This window comes from Cinclus cinclus, chromosome 6 (genome assembly GCF_963662255.1).
Source record: "Cinclus cinclus chromosome 6, bCinCin1.1, whole genome shotgun sequence".
Taxonomy (NCBI): domain Eukaryota; kingdom Metazoa; phylum Chordata; class Aves; order Passeriformes; family Cinclidae; genus Cinclus; species Cinclus cinclus.
Genome location: NC_085051.1, coordinates 25,556,117 through 25,580,874, shown reverse-complemented (window position 1 = coordinate 25,580,874; position 24,758 = coordinate 25,556,117). Strand labels below are relative to the sequence as shown.

Genomic DNA, 24,758 nt, shown 5'->3' with positions numbered 1-24,758 from the left:
TCTGTGCTGTCAACATGTATTAGCTTTCTCCTACAAAACCCCTTTACTCATACAGTAGGCTGTTCTGAAGTACACCTGAATGTGTACTTCACTGAAATGAAGAAGCAATGTACCTCCACAGCTTTACACTCACTGCTCACCTCATGTCGCTTGAAGAAGTCTGAGGATTCAAGAATGACACTAATTTCCTGCAGACGTTTGAGGTATTTTTTCTGGAGGAAGAGGAGGAAAAAACCCCAAAACAACCCATCAACATTTCATTGAAAACTGAATAATCTGTTTGCAAGAGTCAGTATAATAAGGAGAGCATATTCATTTTAGGCTAAAGGTCCTTCAAAACAACAGGTTCATAATTTGAAAATCAATCTGAAAATACATTTCAAGCTTTCCTAGTGATTTAACAGACTGGAGTTCATCTGCTCCATGTGTTACACCAAGCATATTTATCTGTCTTGACTTGGATGTCATGAGGCTTTCTGCAACCGTTTTTTTTTTTTTTTTCTTAATAAAGCGAAAAAGTTTTCAAGGAATTAAATATCATCCAGTTCCCCAAAGTGGAAAAAGAGAAATTGTATTAGAGAAACAAGGAGCTCCAACCATGGTGGGGGCAGAGGGGGGGATAAAAAAATCAAGGCCTAATATATAAAGCTCTAGTGCAGATTTTTAATGCTGCCCTGAGCTACCAAGCATGCTCCTCTTGAAGGGCTAATCTGCCTTCATAATGACTTCCATACTGCAGCAAACCATTACAGCATCTTCTGAAGTTCCAAAGATGAGAGATGTGTTATGCCATCTACCACATGCCTGCTGTGCTACCCATGAATTAGCACACAGGAATTCCTCTTTGAGATGAGTTTCACACATGGGAGAACAGCTAGTCACCAATCTCACCTCCTGCCTCCACGCTCTGGTTGTATCCTCTCCAGACTGAATTCCCAAATCACAGGTTTTCCTGCCAACACAATCCTTTCTTAGATATCACCCATCTAATGCATCTAACACCCACGGCCGAAGCTGATGGCAAGCCGTAAGTTAGTTAGTTTGAATGACATTTTGAAAGCATAAGGCATTTGGGATCAATTCATGGCAAGAGCTGACAAAACTGGTCTCAGTCAACTTCTCACAACCCACCAAGTCCACGTGTCCACCCCATCTCCTGGTTTTGACTGGAAGTCAAAACCACTTACCCCCTTGGCATTCTAATTCCTATTTCTTGTACCAAAGAAAGCATGGCCCTGAAGCAAGACCACTGGTCTAAGATCAGTGCACCTGAAGATCTCAGACTCACCAGAATAGTTGTGTTGCCCTCAATGAACTCCACAAAAACCTGTAGAACTTGCTCCTGTGTCTTTGTAGTTTTGAAGTTTGTGTTACATGTTCCATCTGCTTTCTGCACAAAACCACACACAGAGAGATTATTTATACTGCACACATATCATTCCTCTCATCGCTCAATCCTCTTGAACCAGCAACAGCTCAGCCCTTGCTAACCAGATGAAAGTACATCTGGTAGAGTAAGTAAGCTGAACAGGAAGAGAACAAATAAACAAAGCAAGAAGAAGAGTTACAAAACCTGATTGGATAGCTTTAAATGACACTGGCAGTTCATTCTCTGTTGAGTATGAGTGAAAATAAAACAAGAAACAATTCATGTTATTACCAGCTTGCAGAAGTGTTTTCTCACATCAGTGCTAGCAGTGCAAAGTTTAGTGGGGAAAACCACAGAGACCTCTTTGGTTGTACTCTTGTCTGGCTAGTGAAACCCTGGCTGAGGGTGTGAGGTAACATTTTCAAACCAAATTTTACTAGTCCTTTTAGTTTAGGGGTTTCCTTTGGGTTTTTGGTGAGGATTTTGTTTTCTGTTGTTTGTTTTTTGCTGCGGTTTCTGTCTTTCAATGGAAAAATCAAAGAATCAGAGTTAGGATTCAGTTTCAAACATACCTTTGAACATATAATGTGATAACGTGATACAATTTTACCAGAATTCACAGAACAGAAATCTGCTGCAGGCAGGAACAAACTGGGATTCGCTATGCTAGCAGTGAGAAAGCAGGTAAGTGAATTTTGGCAAAGGACAGTGCAGGCATACTTGTTCCAAGCATGTCCTGGAGAAATTCAGAGTATTTTTGTGCTAGCAGTTAGATTCAGTACAGAAGTGTCCTGCTACTGAAAAAAAAATGAGTATTTTTATGTGCTTCTGGAGCTACAAGTAAATAAGAGCAGTACATGAATTGGAGGTATCTGCAAACACAGAATACACGAATATGCATGTGTCCAAGAGCATCCCTCTTATTTCAAGAGACACAAACAGGAGATTTTAGGATATGCATGTAAAACACAGCAAATATTACAGTTGGTAACAAAAATCCACTAAAAGCCTGCAAGACTATCAAACTATTTTCCTCTCCATTCCTCTATCAGTCCAATCCCTCATTTTCATTGTGAGTACATCAGCATATCATAAATACATTGTCTCCTACATGTTAAGTCACTGCACCAAAATGACAAATTCAAGTCCAGTCTCAGCAGGTGAAACAATATTTACTCCACAGTTGAACATAGTTTCTAATGTATATATGAAAAAAATTCAATAATGCTAAAACTCCAGATCTCTGACACAAGAGAATTTTATTCTAAGGCTGTTGGACAGATACAAGTGCAGCATTGCCAGCCTGATGAGATGTGCAAGTTATGCCAGAGCAGTTCAGCAGGTAGGCAGGGAAAGTTAGAAGCCATCTGATCTAATGCGTGATAATACTCAACAGCACACAGAAATTTGGAACTTCATCTTGTACCTCTTCACTGGAGTAAGGTTGTTACCAAAATAATTTCTCCCTATGCTGCAGATTGTAGAGCAATGTCTGGAATAGCTGCTTGGTGTTCCCTTTCTAACTTCCTATGTCTGGACAAACCAGTTACTTGCTTCCCCTGTGGCTGAGAAACACTTTTATGATTTTTCTCCTTTCCAGAGCGTGGCAGGAAACATAATTACTGCCTGGCTCTACTTGCTGTAAACATCCAGAGCTTGAATGGCACCACCCCAGTATTTTAAACAGGGCTCTACAACAGCTCTGGATGTACTTGATCCTCAGGTGGCACTTGCCTGACTCACTCCTTGAAGTCATACCTTTGCTAAGGACTCCCCATACACTCCTGCACAGCAGAGTAGACTGTCACACAGTGCAGCTCATGCACCAGTTGCAACACTTCTCATTAGATGTGACAGTGACATGGCTCATCGGAAGGCAGGTGTCACAGCTCCATAAAATAGTGCTATCCATCTTAAACCATGTGGCTCAGAGCTCTCTGCAGACTTCCCTTAAAGGGTTCTGGGTTAACTTAATGGATTCACAAAGATTTATTAACCAAATACGATATCCTCCTGGGAAAATAGCTATCCCTGATCTACAGCAAAAGGAATAGTACCAAAGGAAGAAGTAACTTTTCAAATTGCACAGACATTCACTGACAGAATAGGAAGACACAAATCCCAACTCTCAGCCCCAGGCATTAGTAGCTTAGTACTGTAGAGAAAATGTTTGCAATGCCAGGCCTTCAGACAGCCTTTGCCAGAGAGGAAATGTGCATTTGGAATCGGGCAGGTGCAAGATACTGAGGAACAGGTTCCAACTGCAGGGAAACCAAATGGTTCAAAATACTTTTGATAGGAGGAGCAGTGACGAATCTCATAAATAAACCTGACTTGATTCCAGAGATTGAGAAGCAAGGAAGAGAAATGGATCAACCCAAAGAGAAAAGTAGTTCCGCCTACTGCAGGAACACTTACAGTGAATCACATCTCCTTTATCAGCAGCCAGTTCACAGAAGGGCTTATATGATTTCACTTTCTTTGCTTTTGCTTCTTATTCCAGCAGCCACAGGGCAGGAATGACCAAACCCAACATACCTTATCAGCTAACTCCAGTAGTTATCAGTTCTATCAGGGAGAACATCCCCTTATTCCTGTCAACCACTAGCTGGCACCAGTGACTCTTTCCAGGCTTTCCTGCCAAAACGAGGATCCCTGCAGAATGGCTTTGCTTTTCTGCAAAAATACAAGAACTGAATCTACAGTTCACTTTTAGTAGAACAATGTGGGGAGTAGTGACCACCTGCACTGTCTGAACAATACAGTTTCTGCCACCTTTCCTCCATCTAAAGAAAATTTAAAATGATACCTACAATCCTCATAACAGCACAGAGAGATAGAGAGAAAGGGAATATGCTCCATAGTATTTTCTGTGCTCAGCCAAGGATTAAGTATTCACATTGGGCATAGTTCCAGCAGTGTCTCCACAGAGGGAAACACTACACAGTACGTGTGTCACTGCTCCTATCTCTGACAACCAACAAATCCACAAAGAACAAGCCAGGAGGTTTTTCTGAAGCTCCCCTGTTCTCCCTTAGCTCAGTCACTCTCTGGGACTCAAATCTGTACATCTTCACTTACCAACTACCTTCCTAAGAACACACATGAAAGTTCTCAAGATCATCTAAGTTTCCGATTCCATTACACAGAGAAGCATACAAAGGCCTAAGCTGTCTAGGAATAAAACATGTATCTTGATAACATCATTAGTTGGCTAAAGGGCAAGACAGGATCCAGTGTTTTGGCTGGACTGGAGCCAGATCATCTACTCATCTACCACCCACCGTTCCTGCATCAGGATGCCTGTGTCAAACAGCCAGGAGTGGGTGGCACACCACACAGGGGGCCAGCACTGCATGAGCTGGAAGCCCCAGCTCATGTATCACAGCAGGAGAATCTGTGAATAAGGAAGGGAGAAGACACAAAGTGAAGGAGAGAAGAAAGAGGTATTTAAAGAGCCTCTGTTCATCAGCATCACTGTCTTTTATACTTTATTTCTATATTGAATTGTGAGATTGGAATTCTCTTGAATTCTCTTGAATTATGAAATGGAAACAAAACTAATCCAGGTGCTAGAGTGGTGCAGTTGACACACCTGAAGGATGGGATGCCATCCAGAGGGGTATAAGCAGGCTCGAAGGTAGGTGGTAGGATGCCCACAGTTTAAGTGCAAGGTGCTGCACCTGTGTCAGGGCAGCCTCCAGTATCAATCCAAGATGGGAGACAAACAGATTAAGAGCAGCCCTGCTGAGAAGGACCTGGGAGTGCTGGTGAATAGGAGACTGGACATGACCCAGCAATGTGCTCTCACAGACCAGAAAGCCAAATGCGTCCTGGGCTGTATCCAAAGCAGTGTGGGCAGCAGGGCAAGGCAGGGGATTCTGCCCCTCTATTCCTCTCTCATGGGACCCCACCTGCAGTGCTTCATCCAGCTCTGGGGTCCCCCAACACAGGACAGACATGGACCTGTTGGAACAAGTCCAGAGGAGGCTACCAAATTGATTAAAGGGATGGAAAACCTGTCCTATGAGGAAAGACTGAGTGAACTGGTGTTTTTCAGCCTGGAAAAGAAAAGGCTGGTGGTTTTCCAGTACCTGAAAGGAGCCTACAAGAAAGATGGAAAGGGGCTTTTTACAAGAGCAGCAGTAACAGGACAGGGGAACTGTTAAAAGTGTAAGTTTAGAATAGGTATTAGAAAACAATTCTTTTCACTGCAAGGGTGAGGCACTGGAAGAGCTGCCCAGAGAAGTTGTGTGTGTCCCATCCCTTGAATTAAGACCAGATTGGATGGAGTCTGAGCAACCTGGTCTAGTGGAAGGCATCCCTGCCCACAGCACAGGGGTTGGAACTACATGATTTTTAATGTACATTCCAACCCAGGCCATTCTGTGGTTTTATAAAAGATAAGTAAGTAACGGGTAGGAAAGAAAATTGCCAAGGTTCTACTGTGCCTATAAGGTAGTATCCTATGAATGGTACAGGGGCACAAACTTATCCATCAAGAACAGCAGATGGACTTGGTTGATGGAGAAATTTCATTCTGGATTGTTCTGGCTTTATTCCAGCTCCATCTATACTGGATCTCATAATTTATTTAAAAGGAAAAGTGGTTTCCTTCATCCCAAGCAGTATCTAAGCAAATGGTTTTAACATGCCTTGCCAATAAGTGTAACTGCAACAAAACCACTTTACTGTGATTCACTTGGAATAAATATGTATAGCTCCTGGATGTATGATCGCATGCAGAGAGGAAGTTAATATTTCTGTTCTGAATTCCTCCTTACAAGAGTCTCATTTTCATTCTATCTGCACTATGTACCTCCTTGAGTCCTTCCTGTAAGGTTTCTGTAGTTGATTCAAGTATGGCTGATGTGTATTTGAAGACTAAATTTATTGACGCTCTGTTACAATTACAAGGAATGCTTTAAAACTGCATTAGAGTGAACTCTGTGGTTTCGTTGCATTTTCTCATAATCCTTTGGAAAATCTGGCTACTGATGTGCATAAGCTTTCTAATTAATCAAATCACATTGACCAAAGCGCAGTCTCCAGGAAGAGGCAGAGGTGAAACAATTACCTTAATTCCTTCAATCCTGAAGCCCAGGTTGGCACTAGAGCTGATGGTTTCTCTCCACTGCATGTACCGGGGTTTGGTAACAGCATGCTGGGCGTTCTCTTCAGCAGTGGGAGCAAGAGGATCCACTTCAATCATTTTCTTGTACATGTCCTTACGCAGCTTTGGCTTCTCTCGTGCCTTAGTCAACTCTTCCTCCAGGTATGTTCTGCAAACATCATAACCCAACACATCCTTACGGACTTCCTCAACTTTTTTTTTTTACAGCTTACAAACTGGCCTCAAGAAACATCAACCAGGAAAACAAGCCTTATCATTGCCCCAGTTTTGCACATGGGGAAACCAAAGTACACAGAGCAATGACTGTGCAGGCATATTTAGGGAAACAGCCCCAGGAATCAGGAATCCTAATTCACTTCTTGTTCTAACCATACCTTTATTTACTGTTACAAGTTATGATTATTTCCTGGTTACAGAATAGGAGGAAGCTGAATTCCCACTGTGCCAGAAAATAGAACTGCATTTTCAGAGGACAGGTAGGAGAGGTCACTCATAATGAAATCAAAAAACCAAATAGGGCTATTGAAGACTTACCGCATTCTCTCTCCTCAAAAAACATCAGACATGGGTAATATTTTTAAGCCTCAGAAAGTTTAAGTTTTACTTAATGCATCTCAGTGAAAGACAGAACCACTCTTCATATAGATGAACTAAAGAGTTAAGCAGACTATCAGAGTAGTTCCACACCAGAAGACGTAACTAAGAAAAGGGAGGTGAAGTGACACAAAACTTCCTCATTTTGCTCTTATCACTCAGTCTGTTAATGCAGTAGCCATTGGAAAGGCACTGTCCACGTTCTTTACATTGCGCTGGATTCCTAAACCTTGCACTTGATGTCAAGTGCCTGAAGTTTATTTTATCACAGCAAAACAAACCAGGATGGCATTTAGGAGATTATGTCACTCAATGCCAGAATGTCACCTACTTTCAACAAAATGTGTACTGTTGCAAATCCTTCTCTTCTTTCCTCTGAACACATCACTGCTACATCTTTCTAATTAATTTAAAATTTTGCATCTATTTGAAAAGGCGTATCTGCACTCCTGTAAGTAGAGTAACTAATTTATGACAATGACTCTTGAGCATCTGAGCTGACACCCAAAAGATTACTATGACAGCTCATACTTCTCTGTACTGTTACCTTACTCCAGGATCTCAACAAATCCCTCTCTCTTTGTTATACTTAGATAGTATTTTTGATGTTTTCATCTTAATCACAGACAAAGAACGGGAAAGAAAGTAAGAACCTGGAGAACAAAGAGATGGCAACACCTCAAGATGTCAGAGTAGGGAAAAACACAGGTCAGTCCTGAGTAAATGGTCAACTCTTTAAAGAAAAGATCAGTACCAGCAAAAATTCACTCAAACATTGGAAATGGGCTTTCACAATGCTATTCAGTCATTTGTATTGGGAGATAGAAATTTTACTTTGTGAGGCTTTCTGAATCACCATATCACAAAGATTCAATGAACTGGCAGGGAATCAATCATAAATCATTTTTTCCCATGTATTATCAAGCTACTGCAGAGAAACTTTGTCTTAAATGACCCCTGAAAATTTCTTGATGTGGATAGTTTTTGAGGCTATAGATCAGTTAGTTTCCAGAATCCATGTACAAACTGGCAATAATGGGACACATTGCTCTCAGGTTGTGCAAGGTGACTGTGAGCATGACCACGTTTCCCCCTTCCTTCAAATGCAGAGAAAGCACATTCTCTTTCATTCACCCCACCTGATCCCCATCTTGCAGTCCATCACACTTGGCCCTTCAAAATCAGTAAGCAAGTCATCCAGCTGGATGTAGCTCTCGCCATCTCTCTCCACCACACCATGGAAGCAAGGGACGCAGGAGCGTAGTGGGTCTTTCATCAATCGCTCAAAACACTCCTTTTCATTCTCTGAGAAGCGTTTGAGAATCTTCCCACTATCAGCTGCCTTGAAACTCCCTAAAAAAAGAAAATCAAACACTTGCTGACAAGATTGACAAGCAAAAAAGAAAATTCTCCCCGCCATTCCAGTTTAATCTATCTCAGTCTCATGGCAGCAGTTAAAGACTTCCCCTGAAAAGAAAAGATGCTTTTCATAAAAAATAAAACACATTGGACAAACAGTTGTTAACAGTGAGTCTGTTTGGATACACTCCCATGTCAGAACTTATAGCTTTAAGGAGTGCAGTTGCTGTTTGAAGTTTTTTCCATGCTAGACTTTGCTAGGCTATCAAACAGTACTGTACTTACTAAAATGCACAGGAAGAAGCCACGAGCCAGAATTCATTAATCCTCTGTCAGGCTATTTTAAAGCTGCATAACACTGCCAGCACTGGCTTTGTCCCTAATCCTCACACAGCACATGCACACCTGCTGAGTGTGTCTGGACAGAGGCAGTGCAGTCAGTCAGTGATAGTTAAACAGCCAGAACTGGTTGCCAACAGCATCTGAAGAAAGTACCTGTTTCATCCAGAGGCACCCTTTAATCTACATAAAAAAAAAAATAGGCCAACAAAGTAGGAGCCTCATTAATCCTGGGGATAACACTCAACCTTTATCATGGTGGGATCCTTCAGCCATTGCAAACTGGTTCTTCTCTGACAAATCCAAGAACAGACACTGCCTTGGCAAAAAGGCAAGGCTGGTAGTAGCCCAGGTTCTAGTTCAGAAAAAAAAAACCTCCTATCAGAGAAGAACAGCTGCAGAAAGGATAGAATAAACCAAACCACAGAACACTGCTAAAAGGAAACTGGAACAGTATCTCTCCTAATCAGCTTCTAGTAAACTCTTAACCCTCATCTTACACCCTACTATGTGAGTATCCAGAAGTTATGACTGTATGACCAGTGCATCACTCCATACAGATGAAGCCAACACCACACATCTGTGACAAAACCTGCATTAAGACTGGGTCATCTTGGCACTTCCTGTGGTACGAATCGGACCCAACAACACCATTGTGCAAAATTCAGCCACTCAATTCAGTAAATTTCTCAGCACAGCTTTGAAGTGCACCATATTAGGGCATTAGCATACACAGAGGAGCTTCACATACTGCATTACAGCACGATGCAGTGTAGGTGCCTGCCCACATGTGTACTAATAAAACCCCACAAGCACTGCACAGGAATTATAACAAGCACGAGACACAAACCTGATGACTTCTCTTTGTTGGTTTTTTTTGCCTTACAAATGTAACTAAGCCTCCATCAGGAGCACACCTACCAATTTTTACAGATGTAAAACTAGAACCAACCAACTGCTCCTTGCACTTGCATGGTGAACAATGATGGACTCACAATGCAAATGCCTGGTCAGGAAGGCAATTTTCCCATTTGTTTACCACCCAAGGACTTACATTCAGATGTGGGGTTTGGAGTGTATTTAGAGGTATTAGAAAGACTGTCCTTTCCAGGGCTGAAGCACAATACAGGTGTGGACAGTAATCCTTCCCCCTAGAGAACTAACTACCGGCTGCTCACTCAGGAAAAATGATCCCATACCACAACCAACATAATGAGACAGATTAAGGCTTTAGCTCCCCAACCTCTTGTTTCCCTCTAACAAGTATTTTACACATATCACCTTACAAGCCTGGCCCTTTTCCAGAGTCTGACCATTGCTTCCCAGTTCATCTCATTATTCAAGTATATCACTCCCACTTCCCTATCCACACCACAACTAAAATACACCTTAGGTCACAGATTTGTGTGATATTGCCTGCTTCCTTTTTACTTGAAGGAAGGAAACAGAGAAAGACTGTTCTTGCTACAGTCATCCTCACTCCAGAGACAAACACATTGAGATACCCCTCTCACCTGTATGCCCAGCCAGCTGCACCCATGAGTAGCGTTTCTTGAAGGGGCTGATGACTGGTAAGTTAACCATGGTTTTAATTGTGTGCCATGCCTTCTTCTGGAAAAGAAAAGAAATCTTAAGTTGGGAAAAGGCTGAAATCCTGACATGCCACAAATGTATTATACAGCTTCATGCACATTGAATTGTTCCTCACTAATGTGTAAGTACTCAAAGGTGGAACCGCAAAACAAACACTATCATCATTGTTGGAAAAATACGCACACAAACCCAAGAATGTACAAATAAAGATAACGTCCTGCCATGCACAAGAAAGCTGCCTATGAGGAAAAAAAAGTCAGACTGCACGTCACAGGCCTGCCCTTAGCCACACCTTGCCCTCTGTGTGTGAGTCACCCAGTATGTGGACAGCAGATGCTGAACGAACACACACATGCACACATACGCACATTTAAGTTTCCATGAGACATGCACATAAGCTGCTTGTCACTATCAGCAACACTTCCTTTCCCAGAGAACTTCAGCATCACCTCATGATTAACAGCTTTCCCCAAGCCAGCAGGTAAATCTTACTGTGACACATGCACAGGAAGCACATCTCTAGCTGGACATGGAGCTCACCCAGGTCCCTCAGCACCCACTGACAGCATGCTGTAGAATCTACTCCAGGTCATGAATTTTCCTACTCCCTCCCCTCTTTCCCAATCCTGTTACTTTTTAACAAAGCTGGGCATTACTCTGGCAATCTTTGGCTACAGCTGTGTGAGTACTGCTGCAGGCAGACAGGGAAACAGAACAGCTGCTCACAAAGAGCAGCTGAGTGCTCTGTCACAAAGGCAGGATTAAAAAAAAAAAAAAAAAAAAAAAAAAAAAGTAGAAAGCAAAAACGTCTCATGCTCTGGAACTGAAACCCAGGTGGGAGAGAACCACAGCCCACCAGTGTTCATGTTACACTTGGAGGGATCCCAAAGTGCTTTATAAACAAGGACAGCAGGTTCAGTTCTTCCATCACTAGAACACAACACCCTGCCGGAGAAGAAAAATGGAGCTGCTTTATATTTATAGCATGACAGTTTAGTGCTGAGGGGGTTTGTTGAGATCAAGTGTAGCTGGTGATTAGGCTGCATTTACAAAAGTGTTTATCAATGGCCCAACTGGAAATCACCAAAATCAAGAGGAGGCACTAACGTCAAACCTAAAACAAGTTTAGGTGCTTGCTCATCAACTGAAAAATACACATTCAAGACAACTGTGACTTCTCTAGCATGGATATTGATCTGAAGATTCAGGGGCTTAGGATACCTAACATTTATTGTCTTCTACAGTCTAAGTGAAAAACTGAAAATGTGAAATTGCAGGCAATGATACAAAGCCAAATGTTGCTCTCCAGATCACTCTCTGACCTGGTCATGCTGCCCCAAACTTATTAACTTACACCACATTTCTTATAAAGCATGTCCAGCAACACCAGTCACTGTGTGAGGGCAAAAACCTGCAGTTATCTTAGAATGTATCAAGAGGATATGTGAACCCACAGATACAAGTGATTTTTTAAGGACTTCACAAGAAAGTTTTAAGTTATACTTTGCATTAAACTGACATAACAATATAATTGCCATATGAGCATATTTACTCTGAAATGAAATTGCTTCTACCTATTTAAGTTTGGTTTTTAATGGCGTTCAAGCTGAAATTAAGTCACTCTTAGTCAGGTCTGTGCCCCATGCAGCAATTGTACTTTTGAAAACATACTATGCCAGTGAGAGGAAGCATCCAGAAAAAATCCTGTATGTTTGAGAATTATGAAGACACAGTTGCACTTAACAAAACTCCACAAACACTACTAGCTCTAGCTAAACTCCAATTTTGTAACTAACTTCGGTCATTTAATATGCCATATTATTTAGATTTCGTATTTCTTGCAATTTGCCTTAAGCTGTTCCAAACTGCAGCCTTGCAGTGCTGAACAGAGACTTGTGTCTACTGCAGACCCAGCTGCTGTTCTGTGAGGATGAGAGAGAGACTCTTGTAAACCACTTAAATATGTCCATAGCCTCCTTCTGGAGGAAAGTGTAATGTAAATACTGTTTCTGAAGTAGCAATTATTTTTGTATAGTTTATTTGTCAGATTTCACTGACAGCAGAAGCTCTTCAGTCTACTCTGCTGCTTCTAATTCAGAAGGACAGAGCCCCAAGTTATTTCAACAATAGTTGAAAAAAAAAAAAACAACAAAAAAACATCGTTATGGAGTAAAATAACTTTGAATGTAGCTCCTGCCAGATTTAAGATTCCAGACCAGTTTTCAGGGCAACACTGCTCTTTCCCCATCCCTTAATGAGAAGTTAACACTGCTCCACAACTCTGCCATAAACAGCCTGTACACATGGTAATGTTCCACTCCCCAGAGCCTGCAGCCTGTCTCCCAATGACTTGTCATACTGCTCTACACATCAGTAACAAGGAGCACAGATTCTCAGCGAACACACATCAACTGTCAATGCAACATCACACTCCAGTGGCTCTCCTGCCTCCTCCCTCCCACCTAACACTGAGAAGCTGAACCTTTTATTTGTACTGTGGGTGTGAAGGAGAGACAATGGGCCAAATTCAGCCCTAGCTCAAGTGGACTTTGGCTGCTTAGGTTATAAGTATGTTGGATAAGCATGTTTAAGTTACTCATCCAATAAACAGACACTGGCAATTTTTATTTACCCTTTTTAATTTTAAATAATCTCTTCATAAACCTCTCCTCCCCCTCAAGATAGGGAAAGCAGAAGGCTCAAGCTAAGAGGGAAAGGATTGCCTTCAAACCTGTCCCGTGGGGAGTGTTGCCATCAGCAGAGGTTCAGTAGTTTCACTTTCCTCTACCTCAATTTCTAGTTTCCCAGCTCACTCAACCCAGGGTACAAATTGCCAGGATGCAAGCAGGGCTGCATGCTGGTAGAGCAGTGGTGTGAGTGGGAAGATGAAAACTTTGTGTGCTTGCTGTAGGAGGAATCATTCTCACTTCTATTTCTAAAGCAAGATTTCTTCTTTGTTAGCAATGGCATTATGTGCTTTTCAAATCACTGCTTTATGCTGCAATGGCAAAGAGGACTTCTACCACTGCCAATCTGTACTTGCAGCCTTATTTTCCTCTGTTCCTGTTTCTTCTAGATTCCTGCTCAGTCTTTCTTGATTTTTTGTTCTGCCTGGGTTTCTCCAAGACCTCACTTCTTCTAGATATCTGCTATCTCTGTACTGTATCTGCATTCAGGATTGTCTGAATCAGATGCTCTTGACACCACTGATGCTGTTTCATATGCCTCAATATGTTCAGGAGTTTTCCAACAGTAAGAAGAGAGGCATTCCAAAAGAGTTAAGAAGCAAACATGAAAAATATTAACATTTTTAGACTCAGCATGTAAGTTATTCAATGTGAACTTTAACTGACATGTGATATAAACCCCCTGAGCAATAAAAGGTGTGGGGCACTAAAGAGGGAAAAGCAAGCTTTCTGCAGGCCACGTGACAGTCTGTGCCATGGCAAGTGTACCCCTGGCAGCAAAAGGACAAAATTTCAGGGAAGAGAATGGAAGAAGCAATTCACACAATGTAGCCACAGTGTATGCAAAGGATCTGCTACCTGGATTACTCTCTTGACTCCCTTTCCTAAATTTGAAGCACAGCTCTGAAGAGAAGCACACATCCACGCAGGAGACGTGGAAACCTGCTTTGGGCCCATGCAGACAAGATGCTGCTGGCCAGGTGAGGTATTCCCAACCTATTCAACCCTGGATAAAGGTGGCTGCAGCCATCATGTCTATCCATGGAGAGCAGCAGTAACCTGAGGACCACAGGTTTGTGTGAGCACAGCTTTCTCCAGGCCTTTTCCCACAATAAGCATGTAACTTCACACACGACCAGCGTGCAGAGGCACAGCCATGATAAGCCTGCACAAATACACTGGAGGACTTGCCTGATGAAAATCCACTGAACTCTCTGCGAGGTGTTTTATCCATTTAAAGGAGTTTGGGCTCAGACCCCACTGTCCCCAAGAATAAATTCCCAAGAACTACCAGGCTTTCCTGAGACCCTCCCATCACTTCAGGGCAAGAGCTGTAACTTCATAATAAGCAAGCTCACTGAAGAGATTAGTGCAAACTCCCTGAATTGAATGAGGATTTTTTAGTTGCTGTTGTTTTTTTACAGGCAGTACAGAACAAACAGCATCTCTCTGAGCATATGCTGAATCCCTCAGGAACAGGAGAACCAATCTAACTCCTAAAGGCAACAGCTGATAGGGACCTGAACATTCCTCTGCTGTTCCGTGAAAAAAATAAATAAAATCTTTAACTTATTTAAGGGTAAAATGAAAACAATAATATCTCAGTTCTGTGAACATCTGAAACACAGGTAACTACCCTCAGGCAAGAAATTACTAACAGGTAACATAGAAGAGAATTTGTTTCACTTAGGACTTTTCAGCAATTACAGAAATTAAAAGCAACAATGACATCTAAATCAGGAAGCATTGGGGGTAGGGGGAATATGAAAAAACCTTTTCTTCAGAAAAATTAAGCAATTCAGCTTTCATAATTCTAGCATATTACCTGAAACTATAATGAGTTAAAGAACACTAAAATTCAATATAAATCAACAGGGTCTTTAAAAACATCCATGATTCCATCAGCAGCAGAGTGGAGGTGTAGTTTCTTGCCTGAGCTGGAAATTCATCATGGAAATTCTGCTAGGCTATTGTAAACAATGACCCTTGAATTCTTTTACTGGGTAAATTTTAGCTGTTTCTTTATCCAAGATCCTGTTGTCCTTTTTTTTTTTTTTTTTTTTTTTGTGCTCTAGAGCAAAGCCTACACAAGAAAGCTATTATGACAGCAAGAAACAAAAGGATAATGAGAAATTTTTTTAGTAATCCTTTTTTTTTTCCTAAAAGGCTTTAAGAATAAGTACTTAATAGTCAGCCATCATTATCTACTGTTCTCTTAAAGTCTTTACATCATTTAGGCTAAATTCTGCTACTCTGGGACCTGGGGGCTGAAATCTAATCTGTAATGCTGGTTGCCACTGCCTACTCAGTGTCTCACCAACTCCTAGAAGGAACAAAGTTCCTCCACAGGGACTTGTAAGGAGCACAGCAAACTATAATTACCAAAAAGTTACTATGTGCATCAAAACAATCCTGTAAGAGCCGTGTGCCCAAAATGCAGGAGGACTGAGCAGCCCTTGTCCAGGGATCTTGGCCAACACAGTGAGCAGCATGCACATGAGAAGGTGATGAGCGTTGGCCTCTTGGGGCACAGTAACCACAACGAGAGTGGCTGGAAAAGTAAAAAGTGTCTGGGAACTCGTCAGACCAGTCAATTGCTGGAACTGCCTTCTACGAGCAGACCCAAAAGTAACACTAAGAATTACTAAACTGGGTATCAGTTATGACTTATCCAGTATTAGTCATTCTCCAGCGGCTCATCTTTCTGCTGGGTTGGCTTTTTTGTCCCTCTTCTCTTCTTTGCACATCACTCTGAGTGACACAACAAATCCTCATGAGGTCCACAATATTACTCACACAGGTGTCTTAAGTATCAGTGCGAGCGGGTGGTCACTTTCTGATGATAATTGTTTCTTTTAAACTCTGTATCTTTTACAGTTTTATTATTGCTTCACAGAATGGGTCAGGTTGGAAGGGACCACAGCGGGTCAGTTGGTTCAACTTCTCTGCTCAAGCAGGGTCATTCTAGTATGTGGCACAGGATTGCATCCAGATGGTTCTGGACTATCTCCAGTGAAGACAACTTCACAACCTTTTTGGGCAACCTTTTCCAGTGCTTGGCCACCTGCAGAAGTTCTACCTCCTATTAAGGTGGAACTTGCTGTGCTTCAGTTTCTGCTCACTGCCTCTTGTCCTCCTGGCACCACTGAGCAGAGCCTGACATCCTCTGACACCCTCCCTTCAGATACTGATAGACATTGATGAGGTGCCCTCTCAGTTGTGTCTTCTCAAGGCTGAACAGGCCCAGCTTCCTCAGCCTTTCCTCATAAGAGTTGCTCCAGTCTTCCAATCCTCTTCAAAGCCCTTCTCTGGAGCTGCTCCAGGAGTTCCATGTCTCTCTTGTACGAAGAAGCAGAGATACAGCCTCACAAGGGCTAAGCAGAAGGGTACAATCACTTCCCTAGACCTGCTGGCAATGCTCTTCCTAATGCATTCCAGGATACCATTGGCCTTCCTGGCCTCCAGTTTTACTTTTTATAGTATACAGGCTTACTTAAAATGTTTTTTAAAACCTCTGCATTAATTTTATCTACAAAACCCTTGACTGTTTTATTTACCGTGGTTTATTAAAACTGAAATCAGTTTGAAAGCTAATTTGTTTTCCAAATTATTTATGCCACTTTATTCAATTAATTCAAATAATTTAGAAAATTAAAATAATATATTTGTTCTCTGCTGCCATTACTCTTTGCCACTTTATTTTAATTGGCTTTGACCTGACATATTGGACCTAAACAAGTAAAGAACTTAAATGTAGGTCTAAAGCTATTAACCATATTATTTTAAAGGACTACACCTAGCCCAAACAAAACTTTGTTTTCGTCTATTTCAACGCAATCAATGCCTACCACTACTATAAAAAGCTTCCATGAGAAATAATTTTGAGCAAATCACAACCAAGAAAATTACTGGCCTAATTTAATTACTGTATAATTACATCTGCTTCTTCCTCTGTGTGAATGTAGACAGTAATAACCGTACTATAATTACAATCTACAAAAAAAAATAAAAAAAATCACATAACACTTAAGCAAAGTATCTACTGCTCTGTCAAAACCACAATACTTTACCAAGACAAGTTGTTATCAGCACAATTTCCCTCAAACTAAATACTTTTCCATGGGTGCAGCTTCCCAACAGCCAGCTTCAATGGTTATTAAGGATTTCATTTTTTTCAATGAGTACAGCTCTGGGACAGTTCACCATATGGTTTCACCTTATGGAGAGAACTGAGGATTTGAGTGATGTTATATAAGAAAAAAAAAATTAAAAAGACAGTGAGAGTTGCTGAGCAACACAGTATCTTTCCGGTTGCAGTCACAAAATTTGCCTATCGAGGGATTCTGGTTTTGAGTTCTTTCAGTTTGAGGCTCAGTGTAGTTGTCTTTGCAGATCTTAAACAGGCAGGCAGTCATCTTGGTCAGATGCAGATCCTGAACCAGCTAACTTTTTTATGCCGAATGTAAGTAAATCATAATTATCCTTGGTGTTTCTTCTAGTAACATATACATATATGTACACACAAATTCATGCATGCTTTTAAGACACCTAATGCAGACAGTAAAAACCTTTGATGGCAGATTATATAAATTCCATTACTTTTTTTTAATAATTATCCAGACTATAACAACTCCAATTTGAAGAAACTTAGAACACCTAACAAGACATGTAGCAAATGACATACATGACATTTTTACTCTATTTGTTGGGAGAAATATAAGAGAAATATCCACAAAGGTTCTGTGTAGGGAAGCAAGGTGCAAGATTTTCCCACAGCTAAAACAAAAATGCCCCAAACAACAACAACAGCAAATCACCAAATTTATAATGGAAGGCACTTGATGTTTTCAGCAGCCAGTTTCTGTGCTCTCGCCCCTTATTAAAGGTTCTTGAAATCCTCAAGCTCAGGAGATTCTTGCTGCCAAATCTACTACCCACTTGGCTGAATCAGACACGAATCACAAATTGAGACAAAGACCTCATTGGGTGGGAGGTGAAAGAGCAAGTTAAAAAGGAGAATGCTTCCCAAACGTACGTGAGTGAACCCTTGCACAAACCTTTATCACTGAGCTTCTGAGTGCAACACTTAATTCAGCTCCCAAGAGAGGGTAAGGCTCTTACAGCAATTCACTAAGCCCCATTATTTCACCTTCTCTTGGTCCTGGGGCAGGAAACAGGTTCCTGAAGCACCAAACACAAATCCACACAGAAGTCAGTGATTGTGACTAGAAAAAAAGCTATTTGGGGCCAAAATGTTGCACTGTGATAACGAACATCTGGACAGCCTTGTCCAGAGCCCGGAGCTGCAAGCATCAGCTTTAGAAAGTCCGTGCCCTGACATGAACAGCATCGTTCTTCACACTGAAGTCTATGCCAGTCACTGCCAACAGATAACTTGGCCAAATGGCAGCAAATGGCCTTCTGCCAGGGAAGCTGTGTTACTTCAAATGCTGTCAGCTGTTGCTCAAGGAATACAAACAGTGTAACAATGTCCCTGGTTAAGGATATCCCTGAACCCTCTCCACCTGCTGGATGCCTTGGCAACCCTGACCATCCCTGTAACTACGTCCCCAAGGGAACTTAACACTCCCTGCTTTGTCACACAGTTGATCTTCCCGCAATGTAGGAGTGCCAGCTGGAGCTATAAGACTGATAATCAACAGCAAGAACATGCACTCCTAAAGAGCAGCAGTTTGCATGCCACACAAGCAGCCTCCTGATCAGCACCTCTCATCAGACTGCCAGGCAAACTGTGAACTCACCTTCATCTCTCTCTCCCTTTCACCCTCCAGCCCCCAAACCTTAGAGAAGAAAGAGTGCTCAGCCTGCTCTTAACCCCTGATGCTTTTGGCTTTGCACTCAGCCATGGGTGAGGACCACAGCTGCTCAACCAGCATTTAGCAGGTGGATCCTCTGACTGCAGGGTTTCCATTTCCTGTTTGTGCTGCACTCAGGATGGGCTGGGCTAAATCTTCAGACTCATGAGAAACACTTAATGTAATAAGCTGAAGCAACACTGCAAGTCAGAAGCCTCAGGTTCCTGTGTTTTCTCCCCTGTGGTGCCCCACCAAGCAGTGAGATGCACATATAATTTGGTTTTGCTACTCTTCAGGATACTTGGTAAGCTTGCTGGGTGTTCATTATGTCTGAACTAAAGGAAGAAGTGAAGGCAAGAGAAATGGATGGTCGGTATCAGACTCAATTACTAGGAGCACAAAATTCCATGTCCCACTCCATAGCTGGATTCTACTTGTACACTCGAGGAACAGATCCCCTCCAAATCAGAGGAAAATTAACTACAAAGAAGGAAAAGCCTTGCTTGCCTTCCTGCAAAGAGCATCAAGAGCCACGGTCTGCTGACTATTTTGCAGGAATCCATGTCAGCATTTTGTTTCTGGTTATTACCAACTGAAATATCTACAACCTCTACATTATTTCCAGGCCAAAAGACAAAATAATAAAGTAATTAGATGGCTTCAAAGGTGCATTGTCACAAGGGTTTCCTTCGTTTATCTCACAGATATGTTGTAAAAGCTGATACTGTTGACTGACAGATTTTACTTCAACAAGAATATGTTGTTTTCTGTTCTAAGGGACACTACAGTCCCTTCCGTAACAGGCATTAAACACAGCCATTATCCCTACTTTCACAGCTTGTTGTCTGCTCTGAAAGACACTGGCTCTCTAACAGAATGGAGCTCTGCCACCTGTCCCTACTGAGTGCAGGAAAGCTGAGCCAATGACATTTTGCCCCTATCAGGGTTCTGCCAGAACATCAGTCTTGCTGGAAACTGAAATGCTGTTATCCAAGAAGTAAATGGAAAGCTCCTCACTATAGGAAAGCTGACTCAGAGCCCAAACGTTCAAGATTTATTCAGGCTGTCCATCACTCAGAACAGATATGTGGTAAATCAAACCACTTCGGCAGATGGTGTGGCAGAAGGAAAGAAATATCCCTTAACCTCCAGAACAACTGCAGTTGGTATCTTCAGAAACAGCCTAGCAATTTGACAATTCTCTGCCCGTCTTCCACATCTCATGGGTCACTGACTGACATCTCCAGTCATGAGAAGAGGACATCTAGAAAGACAACATTTTTAACATGATAAAATAAGCCAAACACCCTATCAAGCAGGACACAGAATTATCAGTTCCAAACAGGATGAATATTTGGAAATACATAAAACCCAAACACATCCACATTCCTCTGGGCACAGACCAATAAACAGGTTTAGCCTAAAACTAATCACAACTTGTTAAGGTGCAAATGTGTCATATGTGAACTGTGCACGACCTCAAATCCAAATGTACTACAAATGCCAATCTGTTTAAATCAGGTGTGGTTTCTGCGTAACATCAAGAGAGACTGTTCTGGCAAGAAGCCAGGAAATAACTTCAATAAACTAATCTCCCCTGAGTGAACTTGGGAAGGAAGCTGAGCATGTGCTTCATCTTATTTGCCACGGTGGTGCAGTCTGTTACCTGGAGACACAGCTCTATGCTGCCTGCCCCGCAGTTCAGGGCTAGGCTCACCACCACTTTAACATCCCAGTGACTCAGAGGCCACAGCAAAATCTCCAGTCTGAACAGACAAAGAGAAATAAAGAAAATATTAATGCTTATCCTTTCTTACACTTTTCTATTTGCCAGAAACCACTACCATGCAATAGGAATTGCAAAACTGTTTTCTACTAATTGGTCAAAGACCCCTCTCTTCCTATCCCCAACAGTTTGGGTTAGTGGACATGTTTTGAAAGCTGACCCTGCTTTCGACACATCGTCATGTCAGGGCCCCAGAAGCTGCATCCCACACAACTTTGAGACTCTGCCTGAAAGAAATGTAGCAGTGGAAGACTATTGTACTATAATTAATTTTTTCTATAGGAAAGGATAGGAAGCACAAGGATGGAATTAAGGTTCTGCATGTATGTATCTACATACATATAGAGAGGTTACTGACAGCTATTGATTTTTAAAATGTTTTTATATAACTTTTCTTTCCTACCAAGGTAATTCAGCTTCTAACATCCTAAACTGTCTGACAATCACTTGCAAAAGATCTGAGCACATTTCATTGCCTCTGTATGGAATCTAGGTCCAAACACATGCCCTTTCTCTGGTCCAGCTCCCACAACTGCAGGTTATAGCAACTCTACTTCAGAACACTGTTGAATAATTTAAGTAATTAGTGCTTGTAAACTAAATTAGAGGCACTCAAGTAAAAGTGTCAAGTACTCAAATAAGCAGTAATATAGTGTTAAGTGAAATGGACTATTAGAGTCTAAAAATATGTCAGGTAAAAACAGACCACACATACTGGTAGCAGTTTGCCAACTGCTCCTCCATCTATCACAAGACAAAGTCCAGTACTCCACTTCTCCTTCCTTGTCTTCTCTGAACTGCTTCATCCCTTATCCTCTAAAGAAGCATGAGGAGTTACTGCTTCACTTGTGGTGCACTGCACTGTTCAAACAGGGCCCACCCCTTGCAACGGAATGCAAGTGTCAACATGCGATAGGCACTGCTACTGAGTGGGGTGTGGTGTTTACCTAGGGGAAAGCCACATCCTTCAACCACTTTAATAACTCAACTTCAACACAGTATAACTCTGAGATTATTCCAAACCACTCCAAACAAAAAAAAAACCAAAATAACAACCCCAACCAAACAAAAACCCACACTCCTATTAATGAAATGCATCAATGATTAAGAAATCTGTGATTCTATGGAAATGAGGACTCTTCACCTTATCCCATTGGTGAGAGACTCTTAAAAGGTAGTTGCTTATTTGTGAAGCAAATCAAAGATTAGAGAAACTTTTCCTTCCCCAAGTCAGCCCTAAGAACTATTTAAGGAATACAGAGAAAAGATGACTTCTCCCTTGGGCAAAAAGATACTTACTGTTAACAGAACAACATAAGAGAAGTGAGTTGAATTCCTCCTCTGTATCAGTAGCAGCTAGCCCCAGAGACAAGGGGTTATTTAAGATTTTAATTTCCATAATGTAGCTTTAAGAAAGAGAATCAAATTCAAACCTTACATAAGCATGAGTGACTCAACTAAAGACTGAAACTGAAACAAGGCATCTGTCTTCCTGAAGAGTTGTGGGTGTTTGAACAATAGCAAATGTGATTTATGGAGCATGTTTCCTCTGCCCGGAAGGTAAACGTGTGTTCACCATCAGGATACTGGAGATCCCACCTTTGCAGAAGCATAAGCATCAATCACCAATTATTAAGATGCAAACTCACCTAAAAATAAAGTCAAATAAACAGGGTGTAGTTTATAAAGACAATTTATCTACCAAAATTTTTGTCTCATGGTAAAAGAGACTAAAAAACCCCCATAAAACTTCAAAGAACTTCATACTCTTGGCTCCTAGCAACAGAACTGCAAGCCACACTCCTGTATCTTGCACAACCACCTACACCAGCCTCCTGAAATATGGAGCAAGCAGCAGCTTCTGTGCCTCATTGGACATGGGTAGCAAAACCCAAGAGCAACCAATATCAATTTACCAGAGCTCAACAAAGAGAAGACAGACATTTGAAATGTCATTAGTACATGGGTTATGACCTACAATGGACACAGGGGAACAGGCCATGCAGAGAAGTTACTTCACAAGCCAAGACTGATTTTGCTGCCTATCTACTCTTCTTCTTGAAGAATGCAATGTAAAAAGAATATTGGTGACTTGGCTACATTTATCCTATAGTGCCAGACAGGATTGCTGCCCGTAAAATCAGAGGACTGCAAAGGCAGACTAGGATCAAGACACAGAACTATAGCAATGGAAGAGGACGTATTTCTAGAGATGATGCAGAAAATCCCAATGGATAAACAGGCAAAGAAGACAGATGATTAGTTATGTGTCACTCCAGTTTTAATATTGGAATGGGAAATCATAATCAGGACAACAGCCAGTCTTACTGCTGGAAAACTACTTGGGAGACTGTTGGCATAGTGATTAACAATCACTGGATTGTTAGAGAGCTCAGGATTTGCTCCCTTTCCTGGTGTCCTTGCTGAAAACAAATAATTTTCTTCGGTCTTGCTATAAATTTTGAGAAAACAACCCATGAAACTGTTATAGGAGCCTGATTAGGTGCCCAAATCCAGGCAGACCATTAGGCCAGAGAGAACTCGAGGCTTAGTTTTACCTAACATATAAAATATGGTTTCACCACTTTTTCTACTGACTGCCTTTGGTAGCCCTGGTGCCATCATGAGCAAGTGATAGGCAAAAGTACATGAAATTCAGGAATCTCCACTTTAAAACCCTTTCACAGGATTTTTAACAGAATGGCAGGTTCTGTCCTGAGATTAGTACCTCAGGATTTAACTGCTTACTCGTTCTGGCTTGGTACAAAAGAAGGCAAAAACATTCCTTATTGAAATGCCACAGAGCAAGACAATACAAACTGTTATCAAATTATCAACTCAAAATTCTCATACTCAGCATTTTGCACTATGAAAAGTGAGAGCTGAAGCGTAGGAAGGTTTCTTAGCTTCTTCAGATTACATTTTCCTCTGAACAAAGCTGACCATTTGTGGGGTCAGCAACGCCATTCCTACAGACCATACATGGGTGGCACACCAAGCAAGGCTTATTACGATTGGAATATTCAGGTCAAGTGCACTTAGCCAACAACCCACTCAAACCCTGCACAAGGTAACAGCTGATCTGCATGCAGAAACACTGTTCACACAGATTTTTATCCTTTCTGCTGCATCACATAAGCATATAAGGATGGAGAAGAATACAAAGGCCATACAGACTTCTCTAGCTCTGCCTCTTTCAGAAGATCAGGGTCTCAAAACACAGATTTCCTGCACAACCACCAAAGCACCAACGCACATGAATTCTTTATATGCGTTTCATTCCCTGGTGATTTGCTCTAACTTACACACCCCAAAAGAGCTAAAACTGTTTGGTTTGCTTCAGACTGAACAATTCTAACAAAAAACTTGAGCTGTTTCCAAGACTAGGGAAAGATTCATATTGACCCCACAAAAAAATTTGTAGTGAATCTCTGAAAAGCTTTTTAACCTTAAATTTTGAGGAAGGAACCTGAAATCTAGGAAGATTATTTTCAAAGCAGGAGTAGGAAAAGGGAGGAGCAGAGGTCAACCTGACAAAGCCTAGCAAATTTAAGAACCTCAAATCAATTTGTAATAAAGTCTCATTAGCATTTAATCACCTTCTGCAGAGACTGCTTGGCACAGCACACACAAGGGATCAGTGTGGCTCAGCTGTGACAGATCTGTTCAGCCATACACAGGAGGTGAGGTTGAAGAGGCTCAGCTGTGAACTAAGTTTCTTCCACACCAGAGGGCACCTATCACGATGCTTGAAGAGCCTCTCCAAGTGCAGCCTTGCTGTCAGTGCCCTCTCTAGCATGGGTACCTTACCCCAGCCAGGCAGCGCCGCCTCGATCCGCAGCACACACTTTGGGAATGGAGGGAGGATGAAACATCACCGCCGGATGTCAGCACCTTCTGCTCCTGGAACACGTTCAGATCCAGAATTACATTTGTGCTGGAACTTTAATAATATCCTAAATGCAAAACTGAGTACTCAAAAGTTAGAAATTTTCAGAATTGAAGTTTTTGGTACAAACTTAAAGACAACCATTACAGCAGCAGTACACTATTTTCCAAATTTTATTGAATTTGTTTTCAC

General features: G+C 41.6%; 1 protein-coding gene across 6 annotated transcripts in view; it reads right to left on the bottom strand.

Annotated features, from left to right (window-relative positions):
- ITPKA (inositol-trisphosphate 3-kinase A) overlaps positions 1-24,758 on the bottom strand; it is a 39,215-nt gene that overhangs the window by 4,896 nt on the left and 9,561 nt on the right. For 2 of the 6 annotated variants that reach the window (XM_062495769.1, XM_062495771.1), the window contains 5 exons: positions 10,310-10,406; positions 8,237-8,450; positions 6,447-6,651; positions 1,289-1,390; positions 141-212 (listed from right to left, as the gene is read on the bottom strand). In XM_062495769.1, the coding sequence (XP_062351753.1) occupies positions 141-212; positions 1,289-1,390; positions 6,447-6,651; positions 8,237-8,450; positions 10,310-10,406 (690 nt within the window). The other 4 variants (XM_062495768.1, XM_062495772.1, XM_062495770.1 and 1 more) reach the window with 4 other exon arrangements.